This window comes from Syngnathus acus, chromosome 9 (genome assembly GCF_901709675.1).
Source record: "Syngnathus acus chromosome 9, fSynAcu1.2, whole genome shotgun sequence".
Taxonomy (NCBI): domain Eukaryota; kingdom Metazoa; phylum Chordata; class Actinopteri; order Syngnathiformes; family Syngnathidae; genus Syngnathus; species Syngnathus acus.
In genome coordinates this window covers 9,235,068-9,251,927 of record NC_051094.1, presented here as the reverse complement: position 1 = coordinate 9,251,927, position 16,860 = coordinate 9,235,068, and the positions used below count along the sequence as shown (strand labels likewise).

The following is a 16,860-nucleotide window of genomic DNA, read 5'->3' as shown; positions in this document are numbered from 1 at the left end:
TAAAAAGACATAAGAAGTATGCAAATTTGCTTTTAAAATTAATTAAAATTAAGCGAGTTTAAGAAAAAAGTCAAAATGATATAAAAATGAACTACAATTTAAAATGCATAAAAATTAGCACCTGTCAAAGACCCACAAAAATTAGATCAATAGAGAAATACGCAGAGGAAAGCCCAGCATCTTGTAACGCTTTTCTTTTTCCTCTCTATTTACTTGCATTTTTTCTCTCCTTTACATGTTTGTCTTGTCTTATTGCAGGAGTGACTCACACCTGACAGTGACATGAGGTTGAGTTAATAGCACATTGTTAAATGTCAAAGCAGGGCTTCTGCTCGAGTAAACAGCACATCAGAGCTCTCCCCAAACTTCATCATGTGTTTGGTTTTCTTATCACACCAACATGTTCAGTATCATCACTGAGAGGAGAGTGAAAAGAGTCACCAGGATGCCATTTTGGTGAAGGATCAGTTGGAACAATCCATTGCTTCATTGGATCTGTAAGTTGGAGAAACATCAATGGCGTGCCATCTCTGTGTGTGTTCGTCTACTGGCAGCATCCGCGGGCATGGCTGACATGCACATGTCCACGTGTGATTGGAGTCGACGTGCTCGTACAAGCGATGGAGGCTCCTGTCAGTCTGATGTTCTTCTACTGCCGTGTGCCAATGTAGATTGACAGAATGGTATGCTAGAGAAGGCCAAAGCAATGTGAGCTGTTGTCTTTTTGCTTGTAGGCCCTCGGGAAGCGCACACCTCGGCTGAGCAGCCACAGCTTGCACCCCTCCGCCCTCAGCTGATTGCTATCCATGAAGGCATTTTGCTGTGGAAGAACATGAGCCGACCGACCATATCGAACGCCTTTGAGAGGGTCGAGACTTGAAATTGTGAGCCAGGCCACCTCACACCAAATCAATTATCTCTGATGTTGAAAATGTTCTTCTGGATGAATGGACAAAATACCCCAGACACATTTCAGCATCTAAAAAGAAATATTACTTGTCCCAGAAGAATGGCTGCTATTATATTTGCGGCAAAAAATGGGAATAAAAAACATATTTTTCCATTTCCTCGCGCTGCAATGGCCATTTAGTTTCTATAGCTCACGGACACAGACATTAGCTTTAAAGGTGACACCTTAATGATGGAACTGTATGTGTCTCAATTTACCAGACTAACTTCATTTGATGCACTCTGCTCTCACAGAACCAATGTGAGATCTCTTCCGGTGTGCAATCTTTTTAATACGCTTGCTGCTAAAAGCGATGGATTTGATTTATCATTTATCAGGTTTTCTTAATAAGAGCATTTTAGCCTCTGTGATTCTATTCAAGCAAGCAGTACACTTGCCTCTCAACAGCTTTCTGGATTTATGCAGTAAATGAGGCCTTCTGGTTGGCCTTCATTTGCATCAGGTCTGACATTTTCAAAACTGATTTGGTAAATAGATGTTGTGTAGGCCAGTATGATGCAGCACTTATCTTTGCGTGGTTATAATGTGCAAATATCATTCCCAATGCTTTCATACTCCTAATTCTAAAAAGGCTTTATTTACAACTTGTCCTAGAAATTCTAATGTGGCTTTCATCAATCCAAACTTCATCACATATACAAGGTTATGACAAAATCTTCCTTGCATTGCAAAAGATCCTCTCTGGTGAATCTCGGCGTATATCAAGGCCCCGCCCACAGCGCCCGCTCACCACCCCCGCCCCACCCCTCATGGAGCTGCTCCTGTGGCTGACTTTTCGTAGTCCGGTGGCCCAACAGATCTCAGTGGTCATGGCCGGTAGTCTGATCCACCACGGGTCCCCAAAACCCGGATACGCGTCCAACGCGGTCCAGATGCCAATCATCACGCAAACTGACTCAAGGGACAAATGGAGCAAAAAGATGGACTTTCTCTTGTCTGTCGTGGGCTTTGCTGTAGACTTGGGAAATGTTTGGAGGTTTCCTTACATATGTTACCAGAACGGTGGCGGTAAGATATTATTTCTTTACTTTTACCATTGTTCATTTATGTTAAGTAGGCCATTTGCATGTAATTTTAAGAATAATCAGCAAACACGCTCCAAGTGCACGCACGCTGTCCATGGTACTGAAAGTAGCGTGTTTCTCGAAAAATGACCGTATTTTCCGCGAAAGAGGACTAAACGACATTCATTTTGTCATATTTAGAAGACCAGAAAATCGTTTTTTTAAATCACATTCAAATTTAACAGATTTTAATAAGAAGCCAATGACACATAATCTCCACCAGCACGTCAAAACAACAAATAATAAACTTACACTTCTAAACAAATAAAATACAATTTTTAAATGTGTTACTATAATTAGGGTGATATTTGTTAAGGAGCTGTTCGTTTTTAACCACACTTGTGATTAGATTATGATTGAATTCAAATTGAATTATTGTAAATCCCATAGATAGCATAAAGTTTATTAGCAATTTCATTAGCAAATGTGGTTTATGCCAACGAAATTGATTGCAGAAAAATGCAATCAGGTAAAACATTTTAATTTAAGCCTAAAACCTTTTAATTGAAGCCTCTTAAACATACATCTTCACTTTGCCTGTCATCATATTACAAACTCTATAAATATAAATAGTTATCCTGAATACAATACTTTGTGGAACTGTGTATCCTAATTTTGGCTGGTGTGCCTTCGTCTGTGTATGTTTGTGTGTGTGTGTGTGTGCGTGCGTGCGCATGTGAGAGTGCAGGAGCTTTCCTTATCCCTTATATTCTGATGGCCATCTTTGGCGGGGTGCCGCTCTTTTATATGGAGCTGGCTCTGGGACAGTTCCACAGAACTGGAGCCATATCCATATGGAAACACATTTGTCCCATCTTCAAAGGTAAGCCAAATGCAGCCAGGAAATTTATAATATTATCTACATTTTGACAACAATAAAAAAATGCTGTCTCAAAAAAAATCTGCCCTTTTGTGCAAATTTTACAATTTGAAAAATGACAAATATTTTACTTTAATCATTGGTCTGCTTTTTTGTGTGTTTTAGGTATAGGATATGCCATTTGCGTTATCGCTCTGTATGTTTCTTTCTACTACAACACCATCATTGCCTGGGCCCTCTTCTACTTTTACTCCTCCTTCTCCACCATCTTGCCATGGACAAACTGTGACAACGTGTGGAACACTGACAACTGCACCAATTATTTTGGAATGGATAACGTCACCTGGACGAATTCTTCACGATCTCCGGCAGAGGAATTTTACACGTAAGTGCATGTAAGTTTGACTAATAAGAAAAGGCATGTCAGGATTGAAAGTTGTTGAAGGGGTGCTGATGGCAGAATGTGTTCACCCCTACCAGGAGGAATGTCCTTGAGATCCACAAGTCGGCGGGTCTGGGAAATGTGGGAGGTGTTCGCTGGCAGCTGATGCTCTGCCTTTTTCTCATTTTCACCATTGTTTACTTTAGTCTGTGGAAGGGGGTGAAGACTTCTGGCAAGGTAACACCTTGTCACTGCTATTCTCCCCACCCCCTCCTTTTCTCACTTGTCTCCTTTCACATCCAGGTTGTATGGGTGACCGCCACTCTGCCCTACATTGTCCTTTTCATCCTGTTGATCCGCGGTGCAACTTTGCCAGGTGCTTGGAGAGGAGTGGAATTTTACCTCAAACCCAATTGGGAGAAACTGCTGGAGACTAGTGTGAGTGGTCCTCTTCCCTGAAAAGTAAACATATCCAAAACAATTCAGACAATCCTAATCATTTTTTTTCACTTTGCATTATTTCATTACACTGATCGAGAATCTATGCTCTATATTACGCAGCATTCTAATAACTACTAATTAAAAACATTGACTATGCCTGTATTGAGAAAGCATCTGAACCATTTTGAATATGGAACAATTTTGCCGAGATAGAAAATAATTGTATAGAAATGTAATGTGTGATCCCTTGACGATAAAAGGTTTTCTGTGGCTCACCGAGGCGTTATGCTAAAACCTGTGTGCGCTTTGGTTGGAGGCGAATATGGATGAGACGAAATGAGATGCATAAATAAGCTACAGAGGGGCATAATAAGATGCATAATTGGTTTAGATTTTCTGCCCATTAACAAAGGCCTCCTTTTTCTCACTCACAACGCTGCCCTCTTCTTTTTAACACGCTGCTCTTCAGATCTCCCTGCGAACAGCTGGGTGGCAACAAGGCAGCTACAATATATGCTTTAATTGCACAACACCACTTGGCGTCCACATCATTTGGGCTAATAACAATAATGATTTATTTGGGATTTCGCCTTGAATATAATGGTTTTGTCACAGTTAGAATTGAGACTCATGGTTTCCTCTCTGCATTTTTTTAAAGGTGTGGGTTGATGCTGCTGCTCAGATCTTCTTTTCCCTCGGTCCAGGCTTTGGAGTGCTACTGGCACTCTCCAGCTATAACCCTTTCACCAACAATTGCTATCGGTAAGAACGGACTCGGGTTGGACTATTCATATAATCCAAGACACTAATTGAATTTTATTACAAGAAATAAGATTCACATTGAATTGTATGTTTTCTGTTGCGCTTCTTTAGTGATGCCATTGTGACCAGTTTGGTGAACTGTGTGACCAGTTTTGTGTCTGGGTTCGTCATTTTTACCGTGCTGGGTTACATGGCGGAGATGAGGAAAGTGAAAGTTGAGGATGTGGCCAGAGATAAAGGTGACCCCAAGACATTAAAAATGATCCAAATTCATACTGACCTCATAAAATGTTGGTTTGATCACAGGACCCAGTTTACTCTTCATCACGTACCCCGAGGCCATCGCCAACATGATGGGCTCCACTTTCTTCGCCATCATATTTTTTGTAATGATGATAACTCTGGGGCTGGACAGTACGGTACATCCTGACACCTGCATTCACTACACAATCGAGTTAAATTACATAACATATGGAAGTGAACGCTCCCCTCATGTTTCATGTAATCATCGGGTCGAATGGCAAATTAACTTTATATCCCGCAGATATGATATTACAGTTGGACAAATTGAGGTTTTAAAATGTACTTGCTGTGATAGATAGAGCAAATAATGCGACACCGTGAGGACAATTACTCTCTATTTGTTTCAGTTTGGTGGGCTGGAGGCGATCATCACAGCCGTGTTGGATGAATACCCCGATCAGTTCTCTCAAAGACGTGAACTTTTTGTTCTTTGTTTGGTGGTGGTCTGCTTTCTGGGCTCTTTGAGTACTCTTACAAATGTATGTTGTTGGGTTTTTTTTTTAGATTTTTGATCATTTGTCTTAACGTGACTTAACATTGGCTGAATGGCAGGGCGGTGCCTATGTTGTGAAGCTGCTGGAGGAGTTTGGGGTTGGCTGTTCCATCATTGCTGTGGGGTTCCTTGAGGCCATTGCAGTTGCCTGGTTCTATGGTACACACAAGAGTGGTTGATTGCGTAAATGTTTTCCTGGGACAACAACAAAGAGCATCAACGCCAAGATATATCCATCTCTTGCTTTCAGGTATCAACAGATTCAGCAATGATGTTGAAGCCATGCTAGGCAAAGCCCCGGGAATGTTTTGGAAGGTGTGCTGGGTTGCTATCAGTCCAGCCTTTCTGGCGGTAAGAAGTCTCTGTTTACTTTGGGACTATTTTGAATAAAAACAATTATACTATAGGTTGTTATTTCTATTAATATTATTTTCCCACACATTATCTAGTCGGGGGCCACAAAGGGCTAACACTAGTAAAAGTTCGCGTTCAAAACACAATATTGGTGTGAATTGAATGTCATCTATATGGTCATGCCATGTCTCTCTATTTTCAGTATATCATGGTGAGTTCGCTACTGAAAGCCCCACGACTCACATTGTTTGACTATCAGTACCCAGACTGGAGCATCACAGTTGGATACATCATTGGCTTTTCATCCCTAATGTGGATCCCCATTTACATGATTTACAAAATGGTGTGGACACCAGGATCTCTCAAACAGGTCTGTGAATCCGCAATGTCAATTTAGAAAAAAAAAATAAATGACCTGGGTAGAAAACTAATGTTCTTAATGGAATGACTTTCCAACTGACAGAGGCTAGCAGTGTGTCTGAGACCGGAGAGGACCTTACCTGACATTCACACCGACAGCCTAAACATGGCCATCGTTCCATAGGAAAGAAGATACTATAGATGAAAAAAATACCTTTGTCTGTCTTGTATCGGAAGAGTTTTTTTTATCTGTGACATAATGACTGTTTACAGCTTATGTGGTGAGTTTTTTTTTTTTTGGTAACTTATCAAGTTAATAAGGAATTACAAGGTACATTTTGATAATATTAAAAATTAATACTTGTTTGTGTGCTCAAAGATATGTCTGGATCAATGGGACAATGTAAAGTTTTTGCAAGTTGGTGTTTCATAGCGTTATAGTCTCTAAGAGTCTGTACCTGGTATTGTTTTCACACTGACTGATAAAGAAGGAAGGAAAATAACAGCGTGCATTGCCTTGCATGGGGTATTTCGTCAAGTCAATCGCTGTTTACAAACTATGATAAAAGTTGGATGTGTGTTCAGCTAATTTTTTTAAGTCAATAACGTGTGATTTTATATAATTAACAAATGATGTATTTCTGGCAGCAGTTTGAGGACACATTGTGGGGTCTTTTTTTTTTAAATTGTGACTTTTACTCTGCGTAATTATTTGTAATACATCATCTTCACATGATGTGTAGGTTTCTATATCAGCTGCCAAACATTTATGAATGAAAATGAAAACAAATGAGAAAATGAGGCTTGACTGAGGGACGGGACGGGACCCCCCCCCCCCCAACGTTACAGTCATAAGTCTGTCAATAATCAAAAGAGCAGGGCAATTTAGTGGAAACATAGTGATAAGATGGTTGCGCAACGAGATCGTTTCAAACTTCTGTCTGATTCTTCACTTATCTTCAAATAGACTCTTTGGCCTTAATCTTCCTAAATATGTCAGTGGATGTACATCATGGGTATTGGTTGTTTTGATATTGTGCCTCTCCAAACAGTGTTTTGACTTGATAATTGAAGATGCCTATTTTTTTTTTTCAACATTGGTCAAATCTCATATCCTCGCGCTTTAACTTTTTCTTTTTATCCAGTGAGTAATGTGATGAGAAAAGTGATGATTGCTGTATGAATTACATTATTTCAGTAAATGTCTGATTTAATTTTAGTGTCCATTAATCTATAAATCATTTGAGTTGGCTGGTTTTCCACTGCTCTAACAGGAGGAGGGAAGTTTAACAATATGTGCTACCAAGAAAAAAACAATAAATTGCAATCATGATTTTCATATTTATGACACAGTAAACTTAATTCCAATTTACTGTTCTGTCACATCATTTCATATCAAATTTGATTAGCATGCTAATTTGAAAACTATAAAAAAATATCCCCTGAACTGAAAAACTAACAAGCACACTTGCTTTTTGTCTTCAATGCCAGACAAGTTTGTACAGGATACGCAATACTGAGGACTGAAGCAGCTATACAACAAACATGCACACATGCAAACACTTATTATTTTACATGTCATTTTGGTTGTGGTAAAGAAACCAAGCCCCATCACTACAAAGACTACAAGTAGGAACATACACAAGAGTATAAAGTAGTTTGTAACATACAGTACGATCCACCATTGAGCTTCTCGCCAATGTTGATCAAAGCTTCTTTGTGTCAGTGACCATTGAAGTATACAACAGGAAACACATAAAAGAGATGTTTCTTAATAGGCTGCTGCTCCTAAATAACATGAGCGGCGATTGGTAGAGACAAACCGACAAACAAATCAAATCGATGCAGCAATTTTTAAAGGAAATGAATAAATATAAATATGTCATTCAAGGATTGTCCATGTATCCGGGGATCCGAATTTGGTTTAAAATAGTATTATATTAAATTGTTTTAACATTACTGCAGTAATGTTCAATTCAACAGATGGTACAAAGATTTTTTATAAGCTACGGCAATGCAGTAACACATATACATGATTAGGCACACTATGTATGTTACTATCAATGAGAACTCCCAAAATATATAAATTGTATGATTGTAGTTACTTTTAATTATGGCGTGAACATAAATAAATATTGGGATTGAGGGGTAGGATTTTAAACTTCTTTCAGAAAGTGTATGACAAAACATACACATCGTAGACATCACATGAGGGAAAGGTATTAGTGTGAGTATTTCATTCCATCCCTCAAAAGCTTTGCTGCAAATCAGGGGCAATATGTGTTATGAAATGGTTCTTTAGGGATGAAGCTAAAGGCCATAAACATTCATGCAAAGTAATTATATAAGGATATAACCCCAAGGAACTTGACCTTTACATAATTCTTGATTGCTCTTTGACATTTCAGCCGTGTGAAATGTGATGGAGGCCTGACACTCGCATGATGGTTTCCACTAAGACATGAGGTTTTATAATATTTGTAGTGTAGGTTTGTCGACAGCTACCACAACTACCAAGACCTGCGAACGTGCCTGCTGCGTGATGATCCAACTTTGATTTTATATTATGGCTCATTGTAGTATATGGAACTGCTTCAACTTTTCTTACATTAGTTTCATCACATTGACCTGATAATTATAATCTAGAAGTCAGCTTTTGTGGTTGATTACATCTTAAAACCTTTTTTTTCCCTCATAAATAACCACTGACGTCCTGTCTAACAGAGTGATCAATATTGCGATTGATGGCCCATTCATTTAAATCATACCTATTAATCACAATGTCACGCATACATTCTACAATTCACAATTCAAAACGATTTTTTTTTTTTTTAACTTCGGGTTGCTCCTGATTGTTATTATGAAGTGTTGGCCAAGAATGGTATGTCGGGTTATTTTTTTAACCTGAAACCATGACTTTGGATGGTATGATAAATTTAATTCTCAGCCATATATGTTTAACATTTAATAGAAGGGGCTATAATTGAATCTTTCTTAGCGAGCGTCATATTCTTTGAAAATTATTTGAGCATTAGCTATTTTGTTTCGTTCAAGTAGCAGCTACAAATCACATAACACTATACAATTTATTTTTAATTAATCTTTTTATTTTTGCTGAGTCAGAAAATTCGACGGTTGTAGGACCCCGCCCGATCCCGTAGCGGAAGCGCTCGCTCCCATCAGCATCATTCTCATCACCTTCCTTTCTTCCGCTTCCACTGCTGTGATGCTAGCTGCCTTCCCACAGGCTTTATTCATAATGTCACTAATGATATTGGTAGATGGCCAAGGCGAGGAATTTACAGTAGCCGAGAGACCTTACGTGGTCTTACTGAAGCAAAATTTAGGTAAGAAATAAACACTAATGATTGGCTGACCGCGCCTTTTCCTGTTACGTCCTTTTGCTGCTTAAATCAGAAACACGTCAAATTAGGATTGAATAAATTGATGCGAGTTTTTGTGCACAGTCGCGCTGGGGAGCGTCCTCGGTGTCCTCCTGCTGCTGATGATCATCATGGCGGTGTGCGTCTACAAGCCTCTACCCAGGCGCTGAGCGTGTCCTCGCTCCTCAGTCACGGAGACAAAGGACTCCAAAATCAATAACTTGAGGGGCCACTCAATTGTCATCAAATCCACCCACCAGAGAAAGGTGGGCTTCACAATGGCTGGAGTGGCTCTGCCACTTGCCCATTTATTAGGGGTTACCTTGATCCCACCTCAGGCGATAGACTGTACATTGTGTTTTCAAATTGAGTTTTGTGTGAGTTTATATTATTTATTTAGAGTTAAGACTATACCATATGCGATGAAATGCGTCTCATTGACCTCGTGATGTAAATACACATTTTGGTTGTTTACAATGCTACCTGAGTCGTGTTTTGCTCATTAAATTTAATATGACCCAATATGAGTGATTTTTTTTTAGTTAATAATATGAAGGTTTAACAAAGGTATGTCTGCATTCTCCCAAAGTGCATGAAGTCACAGACAAAATATATGTAAGTAAAGTGCTTTATTTTAGGAACGTCTGTAGCTCAAAGATCTCAGTTGACTGAACCAAAAGTTGTCCTTTATTAAAAGGTTGGCAAAATGATATCGGCTCATTTTTCATCATGTACCACAGAGGATAAGATTAGCTGAAAGCACTCAGGTTAGTGGTTGGTCATATATGTAAAATAACTACATTACAGTGGTTATTCAACATCACGATGGGTACAACTTGCTTCCTATCGGATAAGGAAATAATCAAAAGGTTTTGGGTGGCAAAACAAACTTTCCATCAAGTAACAGACAAAGTGTCTGTTGGCACATGCTGAAAGAAAACAAATGAATGAATCGGATCCTGATGTGGCCTGCACGCACTCAAGAGGTTTGAAGTTGTTTGTGGCTACAGGAGGAACAATCAAGTCCGACTGCCTTCAGGAATATGGAGACTGCTTGCACAGGACTGCACCCTGCACAGGCTGCTGTTGCATTTTTGAACTGAGGCATTATTGCTGGTATTTGCTCAGGCAGCAAAGAAAATCCCTACATATTCCACTTAAAACAAAACAAACCAACCATATATACAACTGCTGCAGGAACTTGCATTCTCTCGCAGCAATTTCTTGTTGGCCTTCTGAAAAGTACAAGAAACCTGCATGTACTTTTAGTTAGTAGTATGGCAGAGAGATATGTGATAATAATAACCAGTAGTTTAAAACTTCCAAAGAAAGAATTGTTACAACTTGACCCTGAGATTTCTGTTATCCAATGGAAATGGCTTGTAGCATTAAAACCCCTGGTGGTCCTCAGCAAAGTATTATTTTATTCCCCAAACTCAATCACATCAGAAATTTAAGATTAAAACCACACCAAGAATATAAACTGTGCTCTGGCACTTAATTCTTAAGTGGGAGTAGCAACTTAGGTTGCGTCGCCTGAAGTAGTCATTTTTGATAACATTCTTGGGAGCTGCCGTAAGACTAAGATATGATGGGACTGCCGTTTAAAGTACTAAAAGCCCACCACGCCTCAGGACGTAGATACGAAATAACGTGTAACCTCTTAGCCCAAAACACTCTTTAAAAAGTTAACGAGAAGGAAAGTTTTGCCTGTTTAGGCTAGGCTGTTAAAGGGAAAATCTGCGGTCCCAATTTGCATAGACCGCTTTACGGCCCAAGTCACGCTGTTAGCTGGATCTTTTTGCCTCCAGCTAAGGCGCGCCCCCAAAATAACGCCACATCATTACAAACCCTAAAGGGGTCTACAGAAGACAGGAAAGTGTCAATGAGGTGAGGCGGCCGCTTTGGGGCCGTTTCCAATTCCCTCTTCGTCCTTCTACTTCTCAGTGAGAGACAGCTGCAAAATCCGCTCCAGGTCCTCTTCCTCCTGCTTCCTCAGCTGCTCCTCTCGCTCTTGTGCTCGCGCAGAGAGCTCCATGGCCAAGTGGAGCTCTGAGTCGTGGCTTGAGGTGGAGAAGGTGCTCGTGGGGCTGGAGGTGTCGCCACAATCCACTAGCACCCCCTCTGGGATACTCCTGGAATCACAGAGGCCGCTTGTGAGACGGATCAGAAATGTATGACCATTCCACTTTGTGCCATTTTTGTTGTGACAATGGTAATGTGAGATGAAATATGTGCATCATTAATGGTTGCAAACACTGGCATACATAACCACACATGGCCTTGACGTGGATTTTTCCAATTGCACGTCATTTTTAACTAACTGTCACAATATCAATTGTGTGCTTGCTACAATAGGTTCAGTCATTTTCTCAACATCAAAAAATCTACCTGTCACTCTGGCTGTTGACCATGACGTCATTATACTGGCTGTGTGGCTCATCACCTATTCTCTCCTACAGTGACAGAAAGGTGACAAGCATTCCCAATAAAATAGATGAGAGAGTAGCATAAATAGAAGCTCGCTGAGGCCTCACCTGCTCTCGGTTCATGTGGGAATCCAAGAGACTTTGATGGATTGCGTATTGCAAAAACTCCTCGTCATTAGCGGGCGTAGTGACGTGTCGGCTGCCCCCTCGGCGGTGGTAGTGGTTGGGTATCGCAAACACAGACGGACATACCTGGAATGTTGGCGCGACTGGATACGCAGGTAAGCGGCGGTTGAGAAGCAAAGTGAGTTTAATACATTTGGTTGTTGAATATGCAGCTACCTCGAGCCTCGTCGTCGTCTCCCGAGGACGACGGTGTGGTTGCTGGTGTTTTGCTGGCTTCCTCTTCAGTACTGCATTTATTCACGTTACCAAAAGTAATCCTGGCATTCAGCACATGAAATAGAGGAATCTCTGCAAAACAGAAGAAATCGCGACATCATTTAGATGTTTTACACAAAAAAAGAGGGATTCTCCCAGCGACGACAATCACCGATTTTGATAGGAAATCCAGGAGGGAATTTGAGCGTGACAAAGTCTCGTAGACGTGCAAAATGCGAGCTGGTCCGAGCCATCAGGTCAATGATGGGGGTCACCTGCTCCACCAGGGACAGAGGATGTTCTTCACTCATCCACAATGTCCCCTTGAACCTGTGTGAGAAGGTCACACCGCTTGAATATACAGACAACTTGTTTTTGGAAGTATCTTAAGGTTCGTTGTCTCACTTCTGCGTTCGCACGCTCAGCTCAATCGGTCGGCCGATGTCTCTGTTCCCCAAATCGAAATTGGGATTAAAATATTCCGCTGGAGTGATGGCTGTGGGGTTTGTGGCTGTTGCATATTCAAGTGTCAGGTCCTGTAACAGTGAGCATGCAACACATCAGCTTGTGGGAAGAAAAAAACTGAAATTCACATCCAGACAAAATTACAAATTTACAAAAAATAGACACGGTGTATTGTTCAAGCAATAAAACTGTCTGTTAGTGTGTAGTATTGTATGAAAGCCATTAACCAATCCCCATGAAACTATCGAAAAATGATGTCAGGACAAAGAAGGCTTTAAGTTATGACCTGGAAAAAGGTTCAAATTGCCAAATTTCTTGGCACTTTTATTCCTGGTTCAACCACTAAACAACATCAAAATGTCACTTCGAGTCCATTTGTGATGTTTTATGTCATGCTCTTGGCTGCAGGAAGGAGGTTGCTAAACGACAAATGGACTTTTGTGCTTTTGCTCCTTGTTACAAGTGCCATTCCCATGTTCTTTTGCTAAGAGCGCTTGGATTTGATCTCAATAGATTGTGGTTGTGGATGTCGTTAATGTGTTTGATGACAGGATGTGCGTATTACCCCTTGTGCACTTATATGCTGTTCAACTGTGCCAAGCAGAGACTCCAGGATGTTCCTTTCACCTTTTAAGAGAAATTCCACATTTCACTTTTCTCCAATAACAAAGCTTTACACATGCGCACACACACTCACAAAATGTACGTATCTTAAACGGGACAGATTATAGAACATTTGAATTTTGAATGTTTGCCTACAATTGATTCTCTAAAGTGCCTGGTCGCCCATCAATTGGGAAATTAAACAACTAAATAAATGTTTAGTTGTCTGGCCAGTTTTAATAATGTCTATGTGAGCAAGCCTTTCTGCTGCACTCGTGCCAATGTAATTAACATAACAACCGTTCCTGCACTTTCCTGCAAATCTTTCCGCCAATGAGTTGCTAGCTAGACTGGCTGAAATGCCAGAGTGAGAACAACTTTGGCGACAAATGAAGCCCCACCACGTGAAAAACAAAGAGCAATACGCGTGTTTGCCAACGCTACTTTAAGTGACAAGTCTAAGTGCGTCTTGGTGATGAAATTCCACACCCACCATTTTCTTATAAACGACACTTCCTTGATTGCGCCATGAAGTTGTTGCAACCTTTTAAAACATAGAGCGGCTTCCTACATGATGTAAATTTTTAATCAAAGTAAAAAGGTCCCCTTTAAAGGAGAAATACAATTTTCTTCCACCTACTTTTTATCCTGGCTTTCTCCTCATCTGTAAGATGTTCAGTCCTTGTCCTGATGATGACATTCACATTGTTTACACTGAAAACCTAAGAAAGTGATGGCAGAAGACGGTAATTCACACAAATGTGAAATTTCATACATTTTAATTGTTTCTCATTGGCAAAAGAATAATTTGAACCTTTGTTTCAAACCCATTGACTACTTCGGTTTTGTCTGTCCTCCAGCCCCAAATTCCAGACATGTTCCTGTCAGAAGACAAAAAAAAGAAAAAAATATCAAGGGGAAGTGCATCATAAACAATATCATTGAGCTTGGATAGTGCCAACTAACTAGCTTAAAGCTCAACATCGGAATTTGTCGTATTTTAAAGCTGTCAATGTGTCATGTCTTTTGTACTTTTATGACCGTACGGCTACGTAAACCAATATATGAGTGGGATTGATTGTCAACCATGTTCACACTCAATCTGTAAAAGCAGTCAAATGGGAAGGAATCCTTTCAAAGTGCAGTTGGAAGCAAGCACACACTGCAACCTGTGAAGAAACCAGCCATTAAGTGAAGAAAATGAGAGCCTTGCCTCTCAAAAGCAATGTCCTTGGTGTCCAAGTAGGTGTTGACAATTGGCGTGGTCAACCTTTTGGCCACTTCTTGTTCTGCTGGCTGCATTGACTCCAGAGTGACATCTTCCATTTCTTGTGATATTATGAAACGCTCCGTGTCCACAATCTGATCATCATGGTTCACTTCCATCAACTCTGCACACGAATCTGACAAGAAGCTTGTTCAGTTCCATTTGATCAGATAACGTAATTCTCTTCATGTTGTTAAGAACGCACACGCACCATCTCCTCTGAAAAGATAGCTCCTTCGCCCTCTGATCCAAGTCATGTTCTCGAAGCCTAGAAGAGTAGCATCCACACGAAGGTTTGCTCCACTTTTCCAAATGCGGCACACGTCACTTGGGCAAACCCGGGACACAAGAGGGACTGTGAAGCAACAGTGCATGAGGGAAATAAAAAAAAAAAAGTTAAAAAAAAAAAAAAAGTGAGACAAAACATTGAGTCATTTTAATAAAGAAGGTTAATTATGTGGTTGGGACAGTAGGACTCGGAAAGCCCATGTTTGCGTCATTGGGTATATTTTTAAGTGCAGCAAAACAATGTTTATTCAGTCCACTCCTGACAGTCAATGTGCAAAGAGAAACAAAAACACTTGCTCTATTTTTACATAGAACTTACTCCAGCTGGTGAATTCCCATTTCATTTCCATATAGAAGTCTGGTGACTGTGGACAAAAGACAGAAAGAATGTAATTACTGTTTCATAAATCACATTAAATGTTGCTGTAAATAAAGGAAAACATGTTTTTTGTTAAACCTCTCGAATCTTTGACAAAAGCCCGGGTACTCCTTCCAAAGCAGTGGATGCTTTGAAATAGTCTCTCCGTTGCAGAACTAACTGAACCATCTCTGGATCTCCCGTGCTGACGGCTTCCTGCAGCACTAGATAGACAAATGCAAGGACAAATGTTTTGATAAAAAACAGTTGAACCGTGCACAGACAGCAAAATAATTTCCATCAGTGAGACACATCGAGAAAAAAGCAGTGAATGGAACAGTTAAATACAAACCTGTCCAATTATTGGCATTTTCTTTTGTAACTTGAGCTCCATGTCTCAGGAGGACTCTCACCGACTCCATGTGCCCGAGTGACACAGCAAGATGCAAAGGTGTCCGACCTCTCGGATCCACACACTCAATTTCATCCTAAGGAATTTCACATTAAAAAAAAAAAAAATGTTACAGAAAGGGAGCACAATAAATGAGGTAGGTCTTCTATCGGTTGAAACGTAGCAGACATAACATGCGGGTGGGGTCGTCATTATATAGAGTGTATAAAAGGTCTACACACCCACAACCCAATTAAAATATGACATTTTGACAAAACAAAATACGTTAATAAATATGGCGTAAATTATGAAGTGTAATACTATTTGGGAGTGTCAATCAAAACTGATCATTGATCAAAGATTGAGCAGGTGTACCTCATAGTGTGGTCGGTGATTGTACGTGTTTAGTAATCCGTAAATGACTAATTTACAATAGTACCAGTTAAAAATCGTGCATTTAGTACATCAAACGTGTAGCAATGAGCAGATCTGTCAAACAAGGCGGCCTATTTCCTCGTAGCAATTTCCTAGCTTCGTTGAGCTAACAATGGTTAGTGCTTTACATTTCCGACAACAAGGCTGTTTTACTAACCTTCAATAGTACAATTTGCTGCTCCAGCTTCCTGTAATTATTCTCCCAAACTGAGGAGTGCAGTGGAAACTCCATTCGAATGTTTTCGCTAACATTAGCTAAAGACATCTCTGTGTGTGGAGCCTAAAGCAACGTTAGCGATCTTTTTCTAAACACGACCACGGTGATAGCGATGGCTTCTACCAGCACACTTCTACGATTGTTATCGATCATGGCGTTGACATTATCAACCAAAATAAATCAGAGTAGTCGCTACCTCACTAAACTTGTGCTAAGCTGTCCCCAAAACAAAAGTTCGAACAAGGAAGTGGCAGGAAGAGTCCATAACAAAGGCAGGGGTAGCCCATTTAGAAACTAAATAGTATTACACCAAAATGTATGCTATTTAAACGCGTAGCAATATATTCTAGATTAAACACTTTCATGGCACTAAATTGTCATTGCGATACAGATGAAATAGATTTAATTATTTTGCCCACAAAACTATAAATAGTCAGTTCCAGCAGGACACGTCCATTCAACGTAATAACATGGGGGTGTCGAATATTTTACAAAGGTACGTTTACGAATCGATAAAACGTCACTGCAGTTGTGACAGTATGGTCATACGTTCCAATCACAAAATAAAAAGTATATTAATATTAACTATGTGCATATATATTAAAAAAAAAAAAAATTAGAAATACAGCGCAAGTTAATTATGCATCAAATAGGGTCGCCTGTTGCATTTAGTGGGATAATCAAAATTGTATAT

General features: G+C 40.0%; 2 protein-coding genes and 1 long non-coding RNA gene across 3 annotated transcripts; 2 read left to right on the top strand and 1 right to left on the bottom strand.

Moving 5' to 3' along the window:
* The first annotated feature begins 1,761 nt into the window (after window positions 1-1,761).
* Window positions 1,762-7,163, top strand: slc6a4b (solute carrier family 6 member 4b). Its single transcript, XM_037259688.1, has 13 exons — window positions 1,762-1,978; window positions 2,723-2,857; window positions 3,020-3,239; window positions 3,335-3,473; window positions 3,540-3,674; window positions 4,336-4,439; window positions 4,551-4,678; window positions 4,746-4,858; window positions 5,090-5,221; window positions 5,295-5,394; window positions 5,486-5,586; window positions 5,792-5,959; window positions 6,053-7,163. The coding sequence occupies exons 1-13, from the start codon at window positions 1,780-1,782 to the stop codon at window positions 6,131-6,133; spliced, it is 1,755 nt and encodes a 584-aa protein (XP_037115583.1). The 5' UTR covers window positions 1,762-1,779; the 3' UTR covers window positions 6,134-7,163.
* Window positions 7,164-9,103: 1,940 nt separating this feature from the next.
* Window positions 9,104-9,854, top strand: LOC119127110. Its single transcript, XR_005098757.1, has 2 exons — window positions 9,104-9,296; window positions 9,417-9,854. It is a non-coding gene; the product is annotated as an uncharacterized LOC119127110 (long non-coding RNA).
* Window positions 9,855-9,944: 90 nt separating this feature from the next.
* Window positions 9,945-16,552, bottom strand: ankrd13a (ankyrin repeat domain 13A). Its single transcript, XM_037258833.1, has 15 exons — window positions 16,107-16,552; window positions 15,476-15,611; window positions 15,223-15,347; window positions 15,085-15,130; window positions 14,689-14,832; window positions 14,424-14,613; window positions 14,025-14,091; window positions 13,851-13,932; window positions 13,173-13,234; window positions 12,548-12,678; window positions 12,315-12,472; window positions 12,104-12,235; window positions 11,870-12,030; window positions 11,724-11,788; window positions 9,945-11,467 (listed from the first exon to the last, which is right to left on the bottom strand). The coding sequence occupies exons 1-15, from the start codon at window positions 16,212-16,214 to the stop codon at window positions 11,269-11,271; spliced, it is 1,806 nt and encodes a 601-aa protein (XP_037114728.1). The 5' UTR covers window positions 16,215-16,552; the 3' UTR covers window positions 9,945-11,268.
* Window positions 16,553-16,860: the final 308 nt, after the last annotated feature.